At 52.7% G+C, this 22,486-nt stretch overlaps 1 protein-coding gene across 1 annotated transcript in view; it reads right to left on the bottom strand.

Annotated features, from left to right (window-relative positions):
* Positions 1-9,591: 9,591 nt before the first annotated feature.
* LOC140716260 (uncharacterized) overlaps positions 9,592-22,486 on the bottom strand; it is a 29,706-nt gene continuing 16,811 nt past the window's right edge. Inside the window, 3 exon segments of the mRNA XM_073028869.1 lie at positions 9,592-16,210; positions 16,212-17,257; positions 17,653-17,764. Of these exon segments, the coding sequence (XP_072884970.1) occupies positions 14,852-16,210; positions 16,212-17,257; positions 17,653-17,764 (2,517 nt within the window). The 3' untranslated portion in view covers positions 9,592-14,851.

Below are 22,486 nucleotides of genomic sequence, written 5' to 3'. Positions count from 1 at the left end.
AACTGATCCGGCAGCCATCATCTCTGCAGGTTTCACAGTATTTTTGCCTCGCTGCTACGACGAACTGAGACCGAGGATTGGGCCTACTCCCGCTACTCCGGGGAGTAGATCGAAGAACTTGGGCTGGTTCGGAATGCTATCCTTTGCTCCTGTAGTTTGCATGATTTGTATGTTTTCTTCTTCCTCAGTGCAGTGGTTACGGCCTCTCTTTCTTGTGTTAATTGGGTTTCTTGCTTTGTGGCTGCCTGTGAGCAAACTAATCTCAAGGCTGTGTATTTTATACATTCTTTGATAATAAACAGTTTGAATCTTGAATCTTTGAATCTGCAATGTTTCATTCAGTTCTGGTTCCACCCCCCCCCCCCCCCCGCATTACAGGAAGAATGTCAAGACTCTGGAGGGGGTGCAGAAGATTGGTGTTGAGTTTAGACAGAGGCGGGGAAGGGTGCTGTACACAAGAGATGCTGCAAATCCGGAGCACTGTACACAAAATGCCACAGGAAGTCAGCGGGCCAAATCCTGATTCTTTTCCAGGGAAGCTGAGTTCCTCAAGGATTTCGAGTGTGCTGCTCAGGAAATGATGCTATGGTGCAGCATCACCCAGATCAGAGGGCCTTTGCTCTACTGGTTAAGAGAATTAGGATAAATGGCTGTTTCTTTCATCGGCAGTCCGTAGTGCAGGGGTCGGGGCTGGGCACGCAAACATTCACAATATTCATCAACGGTTTGGAAGGGGGGGTCTGAGTGTAGCATATCCAAGTTTGTGGATGACACCAAACTGGGTGGAAAAGCAAAGTGCGCAGAGATGCGGAGAGTCTGCAGCGAGATATCGATAGGTTAAGTGAAAGGGCAGGGGTCTGGCACAGGGAGTACAAGGCTGGTGAATGTGAGATATTGAAAGGAAAAACGGAAGATCAGATTATTATTTAAATGGTGAAAGGTTGCAGAATGCTGCGTAGGGGCTTGGGGGTGCCTGGACATGAATCGTGAAAGACTGGTTTGCAGACGCAAATTTATCAAGAAGGCAAACGGAATGTTGGCCTTCATTGCCAGAGGGATTGAATTTAAGAGCAGGGAGGTTATTTTGCATCTCCATAGCGTAGCGGTGAGGACAGATCTGGGGCACTGCACGGAGCTCTGCTCTCCTTACTTGGGGAAAGATACACTGGATGTGCAGCTGGAGCAGAGGAGGTTCACCACCAGGTTGATTTTGGAGATGATGGGGTGAGGTTGAGTCACCTAGGTCTATGCTCAATGGATTTCAAAGTTCAGAGTAAATCCATTATCAAAGTACACAAGCGTCACCATTTACAACCCTCAGAATGGTTTTCATGCCAGCAGATACAAATCAATGAAGGACTTCAACTAACAGGATAAACACACAACCAATGTGCAAAAGGCAACAAACTATGCAAATACAAAAAGAAAGAAAAAAGAACAAATAATAAATAATGGATGTGGGTGCTATGGAGAGGGTGCAGAGGAGATTTACCAGGACGTTGCCCGGTTTGGAGAACAAGTCATATGAAGCAAGGTTAGCAGAGCTGGGACTTTTCTCTTTGGAGCATAGAAGAATGAGAGGGGACTTGACAGAGGTCTACAAGATTATGAGAGGCATAGATAGGGTGGATAGTCAGTACCTGCTTCCCAGGGCACCAATAGCAAACACCAGAGGGCATTTGTACAAAATTAAGGGAGGGAAGTTTAGGGGAGACATCAGGGGTAAGTTGTTTACACAGAGGGTTGTGAGTACCTGGAATGACTTGCCAGCGATGGTGGTGGAGGCTAAAACATTAGGGGCATTTAAGAGCCTCTTGGACAGGCACATGGATGAAAGAAAAATGAAGGGCTATGGGGTAGTGTGGGTTTAGTACTTTTTTTTTAAGGATTATATGGGTCAGCACAACATGGAGGGCTGAAGGGCCTGTACTGTGCTGTAGTGTTCTATGGTTCTATAAATAAGGAATAAATATTGGGAACATGAGATGACAGGTTTTTCGAAGTGAATCCACAGGTTGTGGGAGCAGTTCAGTGACGGAACAAGTGAAGTTGAGTGAAGTTATCACCCTCTGGTTGAGGAGTAATAACTGTTCCTGAACCCGGTGGTGTGGGTCCTGAGGAATCTGTACCTCCTTCCTGATGGCAGCAGTGAGAAGACAGTATGTCCTGGGTGGTGGATGCTGCTTTCCCTCGACAGTGCTCTTTGTCGATATGCTCAATGGTAGGGAGGGATTTTCCCGGGATGGACTGGGCCGTATCCATTACTTTTTGTATGATTTTCCATTCAGGGATATTGGTGTTTCCATTACAGGCTGTGATGCAACCAGTCAATATACAAGATATTAAGAGGAATAGACAGAGTGGACAGCCAGCGCCTCTTCCCCAGGGCACCACTGCTCAGTACAAGGGGACATGGCTTTAAGGTAAGGGGAGGGAAGTTCAAGGGGGATATTAAGGAAAGTTTTTCACTAAGAGAGTGGTTGGTGTGTGGAATGCACTGCCTGAGTCAGTGGTGGAGGCAGATACACTAGTGAAGTTTAAGAGACTACTAGACAGGTATATGGAGGAATTTAAGGTGGGGGGTTATATGTGAGGCAGGGTTTGAGGGTCAGCACAACATTGTGGGCCGAAGGGCCTGTACTGTGCTGTACTCCCCACAACACATCTGTAGAGACTTGTCAAAGTGTTAGATGACATGCCAGCTCTTCAGAAAGTAGAGACGCTGGCATGTTTTCTTTGTAAAGAAGCTTACGTGCTGCACCCAGGACGGACTCGGCAAATGGTAACACCAAGGAGGAGAAACGGTGATTCCTTTGCTTGCATCTTCAGAAACATCTCTATTTCCATCTTTAGTATCTCTATTTCTCCCTTTCAGGGTTCTTTCGAAGACCCTGGCCTGTCGGGCGGATCGAAGGTCCGTGTCCCAGCAGGAAATCGATGTGTCGTGGGAGTCTTTGGGCACTGAGCTCAGAAAAAGCGACGCAACAGACTTTTAACATCATAAACCAGCGAGTTGTTTGTTATGCCTCCCCTCACGCTGTGAGACTGAGATGCCTCTGTCTCCCTCATTAGAGAGAGAGCCTGTGGTATGTCGAATACCGGGTGAACGGGTCGTCGTTGGGGGACCTGCAGCACGCTTGAGTGCTCGGGGTGGGGGGGGGGGTGCCGATGCTTTTTTTTGGGTGGGGGAGGGGGATCGTTGCTTTGCTGCTGATTACGTGGGAGGGGGAAGCTGAGGGGGGGCTTTGAGGTTCAAACATTGAACTGTCGTTCATTCTTTGGGGGCACTCTGTTTTTGTGGACGGTTGTGAAGAAAAAGCATTTCAGGATGTATATTGTATACATTTCTCTGACATTAAATGTGCCTCTGAAACTTTTGAAAGCAGGGAGTTTGAAGTTGCTGACCCTCTCCACCTCTGATCCCTCAATTCGAACTGACCTGTGGTTTGCTGCCGCTGAAGTCAGCAATCGGCTCCTTGGGCTTGTTGGCGTTGAGTGACAGGTCGTTGTTGTGGAACCGCTCAGCCAGGTTTCCAATCTCCCCCCGATATGCTGATTCATCACCATCTTTGCTTCACCTAACCACAGTGGTGAAGCCAGCAAACTTAAATAGGGCATTGGGACTGTGCTTAGCCTCACGGTCATAGTTATAGAGCTGGGAGATAACCACACAGCCCTGTGGTGCACCTGACCTGATGGAGATTGTGGAGGAGACGTTGTTTTCAATCCCAACTGACTGGGAAATCCAGGATCCAGATGCACAAGGAGGTATCGAGGGTAATGCCTTGGAATGTATTGATTAGTTTTAAGGGGATGATGGTATTGAATGCTGAGCTGATAAATAGTATCCTGATGTTTGCATCTTTAAAAATCTGTTTATGTTTATTTATTTATATTGACATACAGTGAGGAACAGGCCCTTCGAGCCATGTCGCCTAGCAATCCCCGATTTAATCCCTGTCTAGTAGTCTGGGCGGGAGGATTTGAAGAACCGGCTGTTGCCCATGGAGTAGGTTCCCCCTCTCCACGTCACTGATGTGTCCAGGGGAAGGGTAAGTGCCGATACAGCCTGGCACCAGTGTCGTCACAGAGGTTGCCAGAGTGACATTGTAAACAACATCAAACTGTCTCAGGGACCCCGGCTCCGGATTTCTTCCTCGGGGTTCACTCCCGAAGCCTTTCCCGTGGGTGGGTACGGCCACAAGGCAGCGGAGGTTTAAAATCAGAGTTTTCCCTCTCCCAGGCGGGCTGCCGTCCAGGGCTGATGAGCCCCACCTGCCTGAAACAACTGGATTCGAGGTGCCAGTGGTCCACCTTTGCCCCTTCTCTTGTCAGTAGAAACAGTTCCACCGGGCCTAGTAGCTGAGCCACATGTGAAGGCCGAGAGTTGGACTCTTTACCCTCCTCTGACCCCCTACCACACCTTCAGCATCCCCTCTGACCTTCCCCTCTCTGAGGCAGAGCGTTCTGTGCTGAGCAAGGGGCTCACTTTTGTCCCCGTCCGTCCACACCTCAGTGAGTTCCGTGCCCGCCATGATGCTGAACTCTTCTTCCGTCGACTACGTCTCCGAGCCTACTACTTTAACAAGGCCTCTGATTAGTTTTTCAGCTGACACCCACCACCCTTCTCCTTCCCACCCTCTTTATAGGGCCCCTGCCCCCTCCCTCCAGTCCTGACACAGTGTCTCGGCCCGAAACGTTAACTGCTCGTTTCCACGGATGCTGCCCGACCTCCAGCGTGTTGTCCGTATTGATTTGACCCCAGCATCTGCAGTGTACTTTGTGTTTACTATTTGTTACTCCGCTGCGAAGTCTCTTCGAGGTATGCCTACCCTGAAGAAGTTTAAATCTTCCCTTCGACGGGAGTTCAGTGAGAACCTTTCTCACTGCTCCCCCCTTTGATCATGTCCTGACCCAGACACGGTACCACAGCCACGTCTCGTTGTTGGGAACGTGTCTCCGCCACCATCTCCTACCACAGTGATTCCAGCTCCGGTTCCAGGCCTCCCAGTTCGGATCCCTGGTACTATTGACCGCTGCTCCCGCAGGATTCTCCGAGCCACGCTCACCGCCATGCGGAGATACCTCCAGGCCCTGTCTGCCACTACTCCGGGCCTCGCTCTGCCCCGTCTGCCATGGACCTCGCCTACACTTCATCCTCTGCCGGATTCACGCCTCCAACCCCCGTCTCTTCTCCCTCCTTGCGTCCAAGAAGGATCACAAGCTCGCCCACCTCCAGCCCGGACTTCGACTTCTCAAGCCTCCGGCAATCCGAAGTCCCACCCGCCTCTGACTCTAACCCCGACTGGAACCACAGCCTCCCGGACATGAGCACCAGCCCCCAGCACGCCATGGACTCGCTCGCTTCTGACTCGGACCTCAGGCTCCGACACCCCCGGCTCTAGATCCAGCTCAGACTGAGATCCTGACCCTCTCCAGACTGGGACTGTTATTACCGCCGCTGGGTCCTACTGCACCTCTTATTCCTCTACTACCCCCTATCCTCCCCGCGGCTCCCAACCTTCCCTCCACCCCTCATCCCCCCTCCATTCCTCTGATCCCTCATCTCCCCCTCAGCCCGCTCTCCCTGAACATCCCAACCCCCCTCTCCCTCCTGAGATCTGCCACTCTTTACCCTCCTCTGACCCCAGCCCCAACCCTTGCCATGTCTTCAGCATCCCCTCTGAGGCAGAGCGTTCTGTGCTGAGCAAGGGGCTCACTTTTGTCCCCCTCCATCCACACCTCAGTGAGTTCCGTGCCCGCCATGATGCTGAACTCTTCTTCCGTCGACTACGTCTCCGAGCCTACTACTTTAACAAGGCCTCTGATTAGTTTTTCACCTGACACCCACCAGCCTTCTCCTTCCCACCTTCTTTATAGGGCCCCTGCCCCCTCCCTCTTCAGTCCTGATGAAGGGTCTTGGCACGAAGCGTTGACTGCTCGTTTCCACGGATACTGCCCGAACTGCTGAGTTCCAGCAGCTTGTTGTACGTGTTGCTTTGACCACAGCACCTGCAGCGTACTTTGTGTTTACAAGATTTGGACTTGGTTGTCAGAGGCTGTTACAGTCACACAGCATTTGGAGTACTTTATAGGTAGTGGGAGCTTATCCGCACCAGCCCCCCCCCTCCCCCCCCCGGCTATGACAACCTTAGGAACCTAGGTTAATCATGGGACAATTTACAATTAACATACCAACTTGGACACCTTTGGGAGGAAACCCACACGGTCACGGGGAGAGAACATAGAGGAATCGCCTGCACCGTAAAGCGTTGTGCTAACCACTACACTACCGTGCTGCCCCATTCCTGGGGCAGCTGTTCCAGAGCTGAGGTTTTCCTAGCTGTTGTAGAGCAGCGGTCGAGTGTGTTGGGACCCCTGGTGCTGCAGGTGAGATGTTGATGATAAGTGGGCAGAGGTTTCATGGAACTAACCGGATGGAAATCCGCGACGATGTTTGAAAGGTGCTGGTGTGGGCTGCTCCTTGTTTGCCGATGGCAGCCCTCAGTACCTTGCTTGAAATCAGATTCAGAAGAATGAGAGGGGACCTTAGAGAAACACGTAAAATTATGGAAAGAATAGAGGCTGAGTTGTTTCTGCTGGTAGCTGAGGCTCGAACTAGGGGACATATCCTAAGATTCAGAGAATAGATCTGGGATGGAGATGTGGTGAAATCAGAGAGTAGCAAGTCTGTGCCCGGGGAAACTAGAGGCTACCTCATTAAACACAGTTAGATGGGTTTTACATTGCAGGGTGATTAAGGATTGTGGGGAAAAGGCAGTGAGGTGCGACCAAGTCCACGGCCAGAGCAGCCACAATCTTTGGAAAAAGAGTACAGCTGAAACATCAACTGTTTACTTTGTTTCGTCGATGTTGCCTAGCCTGATGAGCCCCTCTGGTGTTTTCTGGACATTAATCTCTCCACCACCGAGGATACCTTCAGAGTTACAATCGAGTTTATTATCACTGGCATGTGACGTGAAATTTGTTAACTTAGCAGCAGCAGTTCAATGCAATACATAACAAAAAAATTTAAAATAATAGAAAATAAATGAAATAATAAAAAATAAGTAAATCAATTACAGAATATGAATATTGAATAGATTAAAAAAGTGCAAAAAACAGAAATACTGTACTGTATATTAAAAAAGTGAGTAGTGTCCAATATATAATATAGAAGAAAAAATAATAATAAAAATTAAATCAATCAATTACAGTATATTGAATAGATTAAAAATTGTGCATAAAACATAAATACTATATATTAAAAAGTGAGGTAGTGTCCATTTAGGAATCAGATGGCAGAGGGGAAGAAGATGTTCCTGAATCACTGAGTGTGTGCCTTCAGGCTTCTGTACCTCCCCCCTGATGGCAGAGGGGAAGAAGCTGTTCCTGAATCGCTGAGTGTGTGTCTTCAGGCTCCTGTACCTCCTCCCTGATGGCAGAGGGGAAGAAGCTGTTCCTGAATCATTGAGTGTGTGCCTTCAGGCTTCTGTACCTCTTACCTGATGGTAACAGTGAGAAAAGGACATGCCCTGGGTGCTGAAGGTCCTTAATAATGGATGTTGCCTTTCTGAGACACCACTCCCTGAAGATGTCCTGGGTACTTTGTAGACTAGTGCCCAAGATGGAGCCGAATCAAATTTATGACCCTCTGCAGCTTCTTTCAGTTCTGTGCAGTAGCCCCCCCACCCCCATACCAGACAGTGATGCAGCCTATTCAAAAGGCAATATTCATCCATCTATCCTCACCCTCCAGGATGTGCCCTCTTCTCATGACAGGGAAGAGGTAAAGGAGCCTGAAGACATACACTCAATGTTTTAGAAAATGCTTCTTCCCCTCTGCTGTTAGATTTCTGAACGGTCCATGAACCCATGAACACTACCTCACCATTTACCTCTCTTTATATTTATTATTGTAACCTGTAGATTTTTAATGTAATGCATCAACTGCTACTGCAAAGCAACACATTTCACAATGTATAATAGTAATAACAAACCCGATTCTGAACAGTCTTTTACCTGCCGCCAACACTTATTCTGGGCAGCTTGTTCCATATTACCTCCACCCTTTGTAGGAAGAACACCCTGCTTCAGCCTTCCCCTTCTCACCTAAAGCCTGTGTCCTCTAGTTTTAGACTCGCCACCCTGGAGAAGAAAACATTCACCATCTGCCTTATCTACACTGCTCATGATTTTATGAACATTTACAAGGTTACGAAATCAGCCCCACCCTGTTCAGAAACTCTTCAAACGCAAACCCTTCAGTTCCAATAACATCCTCGTAACTAAGTTCTCCAGCTTAATCATATGCTTCAAATAGCTGGGAGGCCAGAAGTGCACACAGTACTCCGAATGTGTCCTCCCCAATGACTTGTACTAATCCCACTTGCCATAATCCTTCTACAGCCCACTCATTCCAATACCTGTCCTAATGCCTTTTAAATGTTATTATTGTCCCTGCCTCCACCACCTCATTTCAGAGACCAATTACTTATTGTGTGAAAAATCTACCCATCAGATCCCCTTTGAGTGTCACCCTCCCTCACCTTAAACCTTGACTCCTCTACTACAGACATTCTGCCTCCCTCCCTCTCTAAGCCTCTACCAGCACCCTGCCTCCAGAGAGAACTAACCCCAACCCCAACCTCTTCCCAAATCCTAAACCCTCCGTCTTGCTCTACATTTGCCTTCCTCTTCTCCTGTGTCATCCACCCGGTCCCTGCTAACGGTTTCTCCATGACTCATTGCCTGTAAGCAAGCCACTGGCCTTGACCTTGGCTTGGCTCCCACTGCTCTCTTGTCAACATTGACCTCTAATTAACTGCCCACCCCCACCGTCCCCTTCAGCCAATTCCATCGAGACTAGCCCACCCACCACAACTCATCTCCACAGATGCTGGCTGGCCCCTTGAGTATTCCCCTCCCTCCAAGCCCGTTTGGGTTGGGATTTAACGGACCAATACTGACCCATTACCACGTGCCATTCGACCGCTGTGCATCGTCTCCCAATCCTGTCATGTGTCCGGTCCCCCCCCCACCCCCGGCAAAATCAGAGTCTGGTGATTTCCCCCACCCACTTGCAGGTGGATAAGCTGATCGATCAGAACCCAGGCCCCTCCCCACCCCAGCTCCTGCCGTTAGGTTTCAAACGCCTTATTTGTGACACAGCGGCAGTCCGACCAATCAGTGTGTGCTGACCTTCACCCACCGTGAGCTGTAACCCTTGGGAGTTTCAATGGCTCTCCCGTCACGTGCTGGCCGAGCATCGAATCGGACTCCTCCACCACCGCAGGCCTCGATCTCCTGTCGCTGGGATGATGAACGACCGCTCCCATCGGGTGCTGGTGCACTGTCCAGTTTGAGGCCAGCCTTGTTCCCACTCCAGCAGTGCAGCCTGCCTCGCCAGACGGACTGAACGCCCCTCTCCAGTCCCCAGTGAAAAGGAGTGTATGGGGCAAATAAAGGAAGAATTCAGGAGCAGTCCACTTCTAACCCCTCCCGCTCCCCAAACCAAACACTCACGTAGGATTTTCCAGTGCCAGGAATCTCCCTGTGGAATAAAACCCTCAGAGACACCATTTGGTCAGTACTTTCTTTATGTAGGTTAGCTTATAATTGGATAACACTGATTACATGGGGCATATCTACTGTGGGGGGGGGGGGAGAAAGACATTTATTTAAATGGAATACAATTCTGCATCGATGAAAAGTTGTGTAAGTCCTTGTTTTCAATTGGCTGCCGTTTCACCTTCGGGGGTGGGGGGGGGGGGATGTCGTTGGAAACCTGCCATGGCTGAGCGAGGTCCTGTGACACAAACGTGGTGTCCAGCGTGGAAAGCCGACAATTCCTGCTGCCGCGTGCTACCCAATAAGCAGAGGTTGGGTTAAAACGCCGGCGAGAGACCCTTCGACTTCTGGGTCACCGGCGCCGTTTCTGGGGAGGGTGGCCACCTTAAGCTCGAACCTGAATGGACCCCAGTATCCTCGAGTGGGCGGAGGAGGGTTTAATCTGATTCAAGGCGGGAGGACAGGAGCACTTGTAAGGAAACGGGCAGGCTACAGAGCATAAACACAAGAGAACATATGCAAAACGCTGGAGTGAAAGGGCAGGCTAAGCAGCGTCCATGGAAATGAAAAAAAAATGGTCGATGTTGCAGACAAAGACTCTTCATCAGGACTCATGTTTTGGGCTGAGGCCCTTCGTCCTGAAGAGGGCCTCCGCCCAAAATGTTGACTGCTTATTCCTTTCCATAGATGCTGCCTGACCTGCTGAGCTTTTCCTACAATACAGAACAATGGGTGGGGAAGTGGCAGATGAAGATTAATCTGGGCCAGTACAAGGTATTACGATTTGGGAGGTCAAATGTAAAGGGGAAGACACACAGTTAATGCTAGGAGCACTGACGTATAGATAGGTCTTGCAAGTACACAGCTCTCTCTAGTGGACAGGTGAAGAAGTTATATGGCATACTTGCCTTCATTTGTTCGGGCGCTGCAGACAAGAATCGGGCCATCCCATTGCAGCTGGGATAAACCTTGGCCGCAGTGGACTTGGAACACTGTGTTCAGTTCTGGTCGCCCCATTACAGGAAGGTCCTGGAGGTTTTGGAGAGGGCCGAAGGAATTCACCAGGATGCTGCCTGGACCAGAGAGCATATGCTATGAGGAGAGAGCACAGAATCTTAAGACATAGGAGCAGAGTTAGGCCATTTGGCCCAATGCATCTGCTCCACTGATCCATCATGGCTGATCTATTATCCCTCTCCTGCCTTCTCCCTGTAACCTTTGACGCACTGACTAATCAGGAACCTATCTAAACCTCTGCTTTAAATATACTCAAAGACTTTGCCTCTACAGAATTCATGGCAATGAATTCCACAGATTCACCACCCTTTGGCTAAAGAAATTCTTTCCCATCTCGGCTCGCAGTGGATGTCTCTCTCTATTCTGAGGCTGTGTCCTCTGGTCCTGGACTCCCCCACTGTAGGAAACATCCTCTCCACGTCCACTCTATCTGTGTCCTCCGGTCCCAGACTCCCCCACTGTAGGAAACATCCTCTCCACATCCACTCTATCTGTGTCCTCTGGTCCCAGACTCCCCCACTGTGGGAAACATCCTCTCCACATCCACTCTATCTGTGCCCTCTGGTCCGAGACTCCCCCATTATGGGAAACATCCTCTCCACATCCACTCTATCTGTGCCCTCTGGTCCGAGACTCCCCCACTATGGGAAACATCCTCTCCACATCCACTCTATCTGTGCCCTCTGGTCCCAGACTCCCCCACTGTGGGAAACATCCTCTCCACATCCACTCTACCTGTGCCCTCTGGTCCGAGACTCCCCCACTGTGGGAAACATCCTCTCCACATCCACTCTACCTGTGCCCTCTGGTCCGAGACTTCCCCACTGTAGGAAACATCCTCTCCACATCCACTCTATCTGTGGCCTCTGGTCCGAGACTCCCCCACTGTAGGAAACATCCTATCTGTGCCCTCTGGTCCCAGACTCCCCCACTGTAGGAAACATCCTCTCCACATCCACTCTATCTGTGCCCTCTGGTCCGACTCCCCCACTGTAGGAAACATCCTCTCCACATCCACTCTATCTGTGCCCTCTGGTCCGACTCCCCCACTGTAGGAAACATCCTCTCCACATCCACTCTATCTGTGCCCTCTGGTCCGACTCCCCCCACTGTAGGAAACATCCTCTCCACATCCAATCTTGGACAAACTTGGGTTGTGAGGCTGAGGCCTGCAACTTAATGGGCCCCTGGACTGGCTGCAGTGATGACTGGTTTTGTGGCCACGGACTCACTTTGTGAAGTTCAGTTCTGAATGTTTGCACGAGTTTTAAATTCCTTTCTGCGTATTGGGTCTTCTTTCTCTAATGGGTTTCTCTGCTTTGTGGCTGCAGGAAGGAGACAGATCTCAAGGCTGTACATAACATACATACTTTGATAATAAATGCACTTTGAACCTTTTCTCAGGAGTGGCGTCAGCTGAGCGGAGACCTGAAAGGGGTTTATAAAATTATGAGAGGCAGAGATTGGATGGACAGCCTTTCCCCATCGGGGTGTAAATGTGAAATATTGAAACAGAAAGTTTTAAGGTGAGAGGGGAAAATTTGGAAGAGGATTTCCAAAGCACATTTCTTTACAGAGTGCTGGGTGTTTGGAACGGGTTGCCAGAGGTGGAAGCAGATACCATGTTGCCATTTAAGGGGCTTTTAGATCGATACATTGACATGTGGAACTTTGTCACGGACGGTCCCACGCCCAGCGGCGGAAGGTGGAGGGTCGGGCATTGGGGGCAAATCCCATAAAGACCCAGAGCTACAGAAACATCCGCTGACACTCCAAAGACCTCATTCCTGGGAGAGGAAGGATACACCATAAAGACGGGCTACAGCTGGGGACAACCTGAAGGACTGGCGCAGGACAGAGGACTCTCTCAAGCTGCTGATGACGACCTTGCTCCAGAAGGGGAGGTGGATTTAATAAGTAATTATTGACACGTGAGCGATGGAAGGAGATGGATGATACGCAGGCAGATGATATTCAGTTTAATTTGGCACCATGTTCAGCACAGAACTGAAGGTCCTGTACTTTTCCGTTTTCTATGAGGACTGGATGGAGGGATGAGGACTGGCCAAGCAGAGAAGGGAAACCCTTGAGCTACAGACTTGACAAGCTGGAGTGTGTCGGAACACATGGAGCCAGATGAGAAAGACAGATGCACTTTCAGCATTGTTGTAATCGTGGGGAGGCAGCTGAAAGAGGGGCAACTCAATGTTCCAGGGAACGGGAGATCCAAACGCGAAGGCTTGCATTACACTGGATAGGTCAGGACTGTTTTCCCTGAAGCTGGGCTGGGGGAGTGAGCTGAGGGCGTTTCAGTGCATCATGAGGGACTCGGATTTAAGAAGGATGGAGAGGGTGTAGATGGGACTCAGGAGCCGGAACCTATGGTGTACCACAGGATGGGTGCTGGGACCCACGGTGTACCACGGGATGGGTGCTGGGACCCATGGTGTACCACGGGATGGGTGCTGGGACCCCACGGTGTACCACGGGATGGGTGCTGGGACCCCACGGTGTACCACCGGATGGGTGCCGGGACCCCACGGTGTACCACCGGATGGGTGCTGGGACCCCACGATGTACCACAGGATGGGTGCCGGGACCCCACGGTGTACCACGGGATGGGTGCCGGGACCCCACGGTGTACCACGGGATGGGTGCTGGGACCCCACGGTGTACCACCGGATGGGTGCCGGGACCCCACGGTGTACCACCGGATGGGTGCCGGGACCCCACGGTGTACCACGGGATGGGTGCCGGGACCCCACGGTGTACCACGGGCTGGGTGCCGGGACCCCACGGTGTACCACCGGATGGGTGCTGGGACCCACGGTGTACCACCGGATGGGTGCTGGGACCCCACGGTGTACCACAGGATGGGTGCCGGGACCCACGGTGTACCACGGGATGGGTGCCGGGACCCCACGGTGCACCACAGGATGGGTGCTGGGACCCATGGGATGGGTGCTGGGACCCCACGGTGTACCACGGGATGGGTGCTGGGACCCACGGTGTCCCACGGGATGGGTGCTGGGACCCCACGGTGTACCACGGGATGGGTGCTGGGACTCTTGTTTTTTAAGTCATGAATGATTCTGATGTGAATGTAGGTGGTTTGAAAATGGCACAAAATCAGGAGTATTGTTAATGTTTAGCGGTGCAGGTAGAGGCTACAGAAAGATATTGCTTTGTTTGTAAACCAGGCAGAACGGCAGGACAGGATGTTGATCTTGCTAGGTGTCTAGTTGGGCTAACTGGGGTGGTAGGACATTACAAGAAAAGGTACAGTTATTGATGAACAGAGGGATGGACCTCGGTCTACAAGGGTAGGACATACATTGTGAACAGTGGAGAGTGTCGAGAGACGGGGGACCTTGGTGTACAAGGGTAGGACACACATAGTGAATGGTGGGGAGTGTCAAGGGACAGAGGGACCTCAGCGTATGAGGGTAGGACACACACTGTGAATGTTGGGGAGTGTCGAGGGACAGAGGGTAGGACACACACTGTGAATGGTGGGGAGTGTCGAGGGACAGAGGGACCTCGGCGTACGAGGGTAGGATACACAATGTGAATGGTGGGGAGTGTCGAGGGACCTCAGTGTACAAGTGCAGGGACCCCAAGGTGGCAGCTGAAGTGGACAGGGTGTACAAGATGCTTGTGTTCATTACTTGGGACATGCAATGTAAGAACATGGAAATTGTAGTGGACCTTCATGACACGGACTCTGTCAGCGCTCTAGGGCAGCTGTGTGACTGTACTGGAGAGGGTACAGAGGAGATGGCCTGGCTCAGTTACAAGGAGAGACTGGGCTAAGGGGGGATGATGCTATGGAACAAAGTAATGAGGATCAAGGTCCAAAGTGACAGTGAGAACCATTTCTCCTTGGCAATTCCGGAGGTGAGGGGGTGGAGGGATCGGAGGGGGGGGGGGGGGTTGGACCCACAACTGTACCTCCTGAGGGGCGGTGGGTGTTAAGATTCCCACGATGTTGTAGAAATATCAGGACCAGTGGAGACGTTTTTGGACCCAGTGCTGGTATTGGGATTAGAGAAGATGGAGACTGGACAGTCACCACTGAAGTGATGGGCTGAAGGGCCTCTTTCTTTGCTTGGAGCAGGATGGTTTGGACCCCTCCACTTCCCTCAGTCTGATAACAATCAACAACCTGGGGTCACGGGTTACACAACGCAGGCCCTTCATCCCATCGAGCCTGTACTAGCCTGGTGTACGGGCATTGGTTGGGCAGCCTTCACCCCGCTCTCCCTCAGCGGGACGCGCTGCCCTCTGTGGGAACGGGTGCCGGGGACGAAGGGCTGTGGGAATCCGCCGCCTGAGCGGGAGTGTCCAGCGCCTCGCTCTGGGCAGGCGAGGGACTCCTCCCTGGCTCGGATCCACCACCCTCGCAGGAGGGGGAAGGACCAGCCGGCTGACCGTTCTCGGAGGGGGGGCTGACCTCCAGGTGGGTACGCTGGTGCCTCAGCAGGCTGGAGGACAGGGAGTATCCCTTCCCACAGTCGGAGCAGGTGAAGGGCCTCTCCCCAGTGTGGAAGGCCTGGTGCTGCAGGAGGCTGGCCGAGCGGGTGAAGCCCTTCCCGCACTCGGAGCAGGTGAAGGGCTTCTCCCCGGTGTGGATGGCCTGGTGCTCCAGGAGGCTGGCCGAGCGGGTGAAGCCCTTCCCGCACTCGGAGCAGGTGAAGCGCTTCTCCTTGGCGTGCACGGCCTGGTGCTCCAGGAGGCTGGAGGAGCGGGTGAAGCCCTGCCCGCACTCGGAGCAGGCGTAGGGGCTCTCGCTGCCGTGCGCGGCGCGGTGGGCCAGCAGGCTGGCCGAGCGGGCGAAGCCCTTGCCGCAGTCGGGGCAGGAGAAGGGCCGCTCCCTCCGGTGAATGGCCTGGTGTTCCAGTAGGGTGGCCGAGCGGGCGAAGCCCTTGCCGCACTCGGGGCAGGTGAAGGGCCGCTCGCCGGTGTGGACAGTGCGGTGGGCCAGCAGGGTGTAGGAGCGGTTGAAGCCCTTGCCGCAGACGGAGCAGGTGAAGGGCTTCTCCCCGGTGTGGATGCGCTGGTGGAGCAGGAGGCTAGAGGAGTGGGTGAAGCCCTTGCCGCAGATGGGGCAGACGAAGGGCCGCTCGCCAGTGTGGACCCGCTGGTGCTGCAGGAGGTTGCAGGACTGGGTGAAGCCCTTGCCGCAGACGGGGCAGGTGAAGGGGCGCTCGCCGGTGTGGATCCTCCTGTGCTCCATCAGGTGGGACGACTGGACGAAGCCCTTGCCGCACTCGGGGCAGGTGAAGGGCCGCTCGCCGGTGTGGGTGCGACGGTGCTCCTTCAGGTCCCGGGACGTCTTGAAGCCGCTCCGGCAGACGGAGCACTTGAAGGGCTTCTCGTCGGTGTGGACGCGCCGGTGGGCCAACAGGCTGGAGGAGCGGGCGAAGCGCTCGCCGCAGACCAGGCAGGTGAAGGGCTTCTCGCCGGTGTGGACGGTGCGGTGGGCCAGCAGGCTGGAGGAGCGGGCGAAGGACTTCTCGCAGATGGGGCAGGTGAAGGGCTTCTCGCCGGTGTGGACCCTGCGGTGCTCCAGCAGGTGGTCTAGCCGGGTGAAGCCCTTGCCGCAGACGGCGCAGGGGAAGGGGCCGCTCGCCGCTGTGGATGCGACGGTGCTGCCACAGGCTGGACATGCGGGTGAAGCCCTTGCCGCACTCGGAGCAGACGAAGGGCCGCTCGCCGGTGTGGACCCGCTGGTGCTCCTTCAGGCCCCGGGGGGTCTTGAACTTCTTGCCGCAGTGGGAGCACTTGTAGAGCCGCTCGCCGGTGTGGGTGCGACGGTGCTCCTTCAGGTCCTGGGTGGTCTTGAAGCTCTCGTCGCAGAAGGGGCAGTCGTAGGGCCGCTCGTCGGTGTGGATCCTCTGGTGGGCCAGGGCGTGAGAGGCCAGGTTGAACCGCTCGCCGCACACGGGGCAGCCGAAGGGCCGGTCGCCGCTGTGGACCCGCTGGTGGCTGAGCAGCTTGGAGGAGTGGGTGAAGCCCTTGCCGCACTGGAAGCAGGTGAAGGGGCGCTCGCCGGTGTGGATGCGCTGGTGCTCCAGCAGGCTGTTGGAGCGGGTGAAGCCCTTGCCGCAGTCCATACAGATGAAGGGCCGCTCGCCGGTGTGCAGCCGCCAGTGCACCTTCAGGTCCGGGGACGTCTTGAAGCACTTGCCGCAGTCGGAGCACTGGAAGGGCCGCTCGCCGGAGTGGACCCGCTGGTGCCGCAGCAGGCCAGAGGACTGCGCAAAGGACTTCCCGCAGACGTTGCAGGTGAACGGCCTCTCCCCGGTGTGCACCCTCCGGTGTATCTTCAGGTCCTGGGCCGTTTTGAAGCCCTTCCCACAGTCGGTGCAATTGAATGGCCTCTCACCGGAGTGCACCCGGTAGTGCCTCAGGAGGCTGTCGTAGCGGGTGAAGCCCTTGCCGCACTCGGAGCAGGTGAAGGGCCGCTCGCCGGTGTGTACCCGGCGGTGGGTCTCCAGCAAGCACGGGTAGAGCCAGGCTTTACCGCACACGTCGCACTCGTAACGCTTCTCCTTAGTGTGCACAGTCATGTGGCTCTCCACCTCCGCCAGTCCATTGAAGCTGAGCCCGCACACCGAGCAGATGTGGGTCTCCTCCACACTGGGATCTCCTTCCATGACGAACGACACTCAGGTCCCCGTGAATCCAGTCACCCTGTCAGATGTCCTCTGCAGCGTCTTGCCCGTACGCGCTCCTAAACCCTGCAAAAAGGTGCATAGAAGAGGTGAGAGTGGGTTGATGGCTCCGCGGAGAGGGACGGGCTGGAGGAAGAGCTATTGGGTGACAAGGGAATGCAGGAGATGGCAGGGGTGAGTGCAAATGGTGTAAGAAGCTGGGAGGTGATAGGTGGAAGTGGCAAAGTCAACCATAAACAAAATGAGGTGAGAACGGAAAACAGTAGAGACTCAAATTTATTATCACTGACGCATGTTGTGAAATTTGTTCAAGAGCACAGGAGCCTTCAACTAGAATATCAGTCACCCTTGGAACTTTGGACACAGCAAAACCTGGCAAAGGAATTGCCTGAAGCATGAGCAGGGAACGGCCGGAATGTTCTTGGACACAAGCCATGGTGGATGGGATGAACAGCCTCCTCTGTGTACAGGGGACTTGCAACGGCTACAAACTTCCCTCCCTAAAAGGCCAACAGCAGCGCAGCACAATTCAGCAACGGGGGCCTGGAGGATAAACCGGAAGCGGATGCTGGAGCTGGTGACCCCTGGCAGAAACCGCTCTATCAGCCGCTGATGAGAACGAGCGTGCGCGCACCGCAAGCCCGGACCCCCGCGCAGGCGCCGCTGCCCCCTCCCCACCGCCGCCCACGCACGCGCCGCAGCTTCGGTGGCCGTCCCCCGGGCGCATGCGCGTCGGGCTCCCCTGGATGGCCGTCCGCTCCCCCTCCCCCCCCCACTACCGACAGGGAAACCGGGAGAGCGGATTCAGAGACGGGGGCGGCGGTGAGGGAGGGGGGGGTAGCGAGTGACGTCAGGAGGCGGGAGGAGGGAGAACAAAGCGGGGATGGGGGGTGGGGGAGCCACAGACCTGGGCATCCGGGCACCGCGCGGAGCCTCCTGCACATCCGCCGCACCGCCTACCCCACGTGAACCCAGGGGTCTGTGACGCCACTAGCTCCTGACCAATCGGAAGGGAGGACTAATCCGCCTCCCGTCGGTGATTGAAGGATCCGACGTCGCAGATTGACAGGAGCATGAAGACCCGCCCCCTCTCGGCTCGGCCGGTTTGACGAAAGGGGTCTCGGCCGCGGCGTTGGCAGCTGAATCCTTTCCGTAGATGCTGCCTGACTCCCCAGCATTGACGAAATAGAGAATAGACTTACTGACCACACAAACCCCTTATTTTGAACATTAAAACACCTTCTTGTTTGTATGTTTCTTCTTTATCTTGCTCCACTCTCTTCTACCCCTGGTATTGTTAATATAGGTATTTACCAATGTCAGTGAACTGTGGACTGACTGATAGCCGATGCTTGTTTGTAGATATGTGTTTGTTCGATAAAGTAAAAAAAACCTCTTTACCATTTCACTCCCACCCCAAGGATCCCACATCGGACAATAGGGCAAAGCGGCTCATTATTGTCACATGTACGAACGTCCTTTGAAAAATTGTCTCGCATATTATTCCTAATCATTACGCAGTGCATGAAGCAACAGCATGCAGGTAAAGGTGTTAGCAGTTACAGAGTAAGGTTCTGGGGCTGAGTCCGTTTTCCCATACGAGGAAACCTTTCAATAGCTTTTGTATCAGCTGCCCCGATGGGGAGAGGGGAAAATGCCCGATCTTTGACTCTGCCGAGGCAGCGAGGTGCAGACTGGGTCTGTCGATGGGAGGCTGCTTTCTGTGATGCGCTGAGCTCAGTCTCGGGGAGGGCCAACGGGTCCATGACCGATCCCGAAGAGGCGCTGGCTGGACCCGGAGAGGATAGGGCGATGTTCACCCCTTGGACGTTTGAAGCTCTCAAACTTCTCGGCCTCAGCACCATTGATAGAATGCACTCCGCCTTTTCCTGAAGTCGACAGCCAGCTCTGTCGTTTTGCTGATGCTAGGGACCCTACTGCAGGAAAAAAATGTCATGAAGACGGAACGTGTGCATAGATGTTGCCGGGACTCGAGGTACTCGATTAAAGAGAGAGGTTGGGCAGGACGGGGCATAATTCACACTGCTACTGTTAGGGAGGAGGCACAGGAGCACTCAGCCATTCAGAGACATTGAGCTTATGAACTACCTCACTAGTTTTTTTATTTCTTTTTTTTTTGCACTACTTAACTATTATATAATGTAACTATTTTTCTCGATATATATGTCATGTATTTCATTGTACACTAATTTCACGACATATGTCACTGACACTACTCCACGCTTCAGTGCTCGGGGGAGGGCGCCGATGCTTTTTCTGCTGGTGGGGGAGGGGTCGTTGCTCTGAGAGGGGGAGGGGGGAGTCTTCGGGGTTCTAACATTTAACTGTCATTCATTCTTTGGGGGCACTCCTCCGTTTTCATGGATGTTTGTGAAGGAGAAGAATTTCAGGATGTATATTGTATACATTTCTCTGACACTAAATGTACCTTTTGAACATTAAATTTGATTCTGAATTCCTTGGAGAGTTGGAGACGGACAGTGATCTGACAGAGATTTATAACATTATGAGAGGAATAGATGGACAACTGATACTTTCTCCCCAGGGCTGACATGTTTAATTCAAACTTCAAAGTACATTTATTATCAAGGTATACAACCTCGAGATTCGTCTTCACACAGACAGGCACGAAACAAAGAAAACCATGGAGCTCGTTCAAAGAAAAACATCAAACCCTCCCAAGTGCAAAAAAAAACCTCCCACAAATCATGCAAACGGCAACAAAGAACAAAACAAACAAAATGAGTGGAAACCACAGAATTTAAAACACAAAACTGAGAGTCAATATTCAGCTCAGCTCGGTGTTTGGTGTCTGTGGGCTGCCCCAGTCAAAATCACCCAGTATAGGAACCAGAAAAAGGGTGTGGCCAGGAACCAGAGCGCATACACTTAAGGTGAGACAGGTTACACTTAAAGGAGATGTGTGGGGCGATTTTTCCTCCCACAGAGTCATGGTCCCTGGAATGCACAGCAGGGGAGGTGGCAGAAACAGATACAAGAGCAATGTTTCAGGGACAGGTGCGTGAACAGAGGGGGAACGGGGGGGGGGAATGGATGATGTGCAGGCAGGTGGGATTGCTTAGATTGGCATCACGATCAGCACAGACACGGGGGAAGAACACACTGGGCAACAGCTAGGTCAGGAAAGATGTCAATAACATTGAAAGGGCACAGAGAAAATTTACAAGGATCTTGCTGGGACTGGAGGACCTGAGTTATAGGGAAAGATTGAAAAGGTTGGACATTTATCCCCTAGAAGATAGAAGAGGTTTGCAAAATTATCGGGGGGATAGATGGGGTAAGCGCAAGCAGGCTTTTTCCACTGAGATTGAGAGACACTAGAACTGGTGGTCATGGGTTAACAGGGAGCATCTTCACTCAGACGATGGTGAGAGAGTGGAGTGAGCTGCCAGTGGTGGATGTGGGTCCGATTTCAAGGGAAATTTGGATAGGTACATGGATGTGAGGGTTATGGTCTGGGTGCAGGCTGATGGGCCCAGGCTGTTTAAAAGGGTCAGCATGGACTAGATGGGCCAAAGGGCCTGTTTCTGTGCAATTCCAAGTCTGCGAGTCGGGGGAATCACGAGCAACTTCCACTGCCGTAGTCTGGCATGGTCTCTCCCTGCTATAGATCACATCAACGATGAAACACACACACACTGTTGGCAAGAGGATTTTTATTCCATCCAAGGATTGAGCCTAGTCCTGACCAAGTGACAACATGAAGAGGTACACCACTTTAACGGACTGAGACAGAGGAGCCTGTTATCGTTACACCCACACCCCTCCCCCCCAGGAGCGGAGAGCCTTGCTGGTCACCGCACCCACCCTCTCTGTCCAGTTCCGAGCCAGACCAAACCTCAACGAGGGTGTGTGCCGAGCACCAAACACAGCCAGTTATAACTTGGCCCAGGTCCCAGGATAAATCAGCCGCTGGAAGCCTCTCTCCTGGGAAAGCCACCCGATGGGATTGGTGGCTGTGATCCAACAGGCAGGCATTGTTACAGCAGCCCCTCCAACCAGTGAATAATGGTCTGTGCCCCAACCCTGTACATCCAGCTTCAACCTGACTGTCTCTGTCGAGGGCTGTAGGACCTGGAAATGTGGGCGAATGAAATGGGATTGGCAGAGGTGGACCGTACGGACAGAGGGGCTACATAGTTTAGGAAGATGGGGTGGGGGAACCTTAATCAAGCACATCATGTCCATGGGGGACGTTTTCACCAGTGGGTAAGGACCCATTTATGTGTAGGATTCTCAGTAATATTGTCTGTGGTGTTGGCTGTTAACTGCTGATAATAAAATGGCTTCTCTGTAATGTTAACTGATGAGGTAATGTTCTTTGGAGCTGAGTTATAATTATAGATAATGGGAAACTAACCAATGGAAGTCATGTTATTCTACCTGTATGTATGGGAACCTGGGTGAGATCGGCGAGGAGAGGTGACGAGGAAGGACGTGCGGGAAGCGCTCTGGTAGACCACCGTGGTCGGCCCCAGTCCGAGGGTTGTGGAGTTCAGAGGAAATCGAAGGGTGGACCGAGGATATTGCGCGAGCTCCAACGTTGTGCACGAACTGTATAATCTCTATTCTGGCACTTTTATTTTATATTTTTGTTTCTCTACTCACCCCATAGTCACAGTAAAATTTATAAAGTGTAATCATTTAAACGTACATTGTGTACTGACTGATATTTCACATTGTGGGCTTGTGCCAGGGGTCATTACACAGCATCTACGCAAACGTGAGTCACAGTTTGGTGGGCAGACGGCGGTCTCCCCTAGACAAACGAGGGTTGATAGAGCTGAGTGTTACATATGTAAAACAATTCTGGGAAAAAAAGTGTCCTTTTCCAGAGAGTGGTGGAGGACGGATCATAAGATCATACAGAACAGGGAGAGGCCCTTCAGCCCAACTAGCTCGTACTGACCAAGACCCCCATCTGTATGCATTTCAGAATCAGGTTTATTATCACTAGCATGTGTTGTGAGATTTGTTAACTTAGCAGCAGCATTTGGCCTGCGTCCCTCTGAGCCTTTTCCACCCCTGTAGCTGTCCAAGCACCCTTCAAATTTTAATGTACCTGCCTCAACCCCACGTCCTCTGGGAGCTGATTCCACACAGATACCACCCTTTGTGTAACAACGTTTGGGGCAGCACGCTAGAGTAACGGTTAGCGAGACACGGTAACAGTGCCAGTG

Source organism: Hemitrygon akajei, chromosome 25, assembly GCF_048418815.1.
Source record: "Hemitrygon akajei chromosome 25, sHemAka1.3, whole genome shotgun sequence".
Classification (NCBI taxonomy): domain Eukaryota; kingdom Metazoa; phylum Chordata; class Chondrichthyes; order Myliobatiformes; family Dasyatidae; genus Hemitrygon; species Hemitrygon akajei.
The sequence above is the reverse complement of the archived record's forward strand: the minus strand, read 5'-3'. Positions and strand labels throughout refer to the sequence as shown.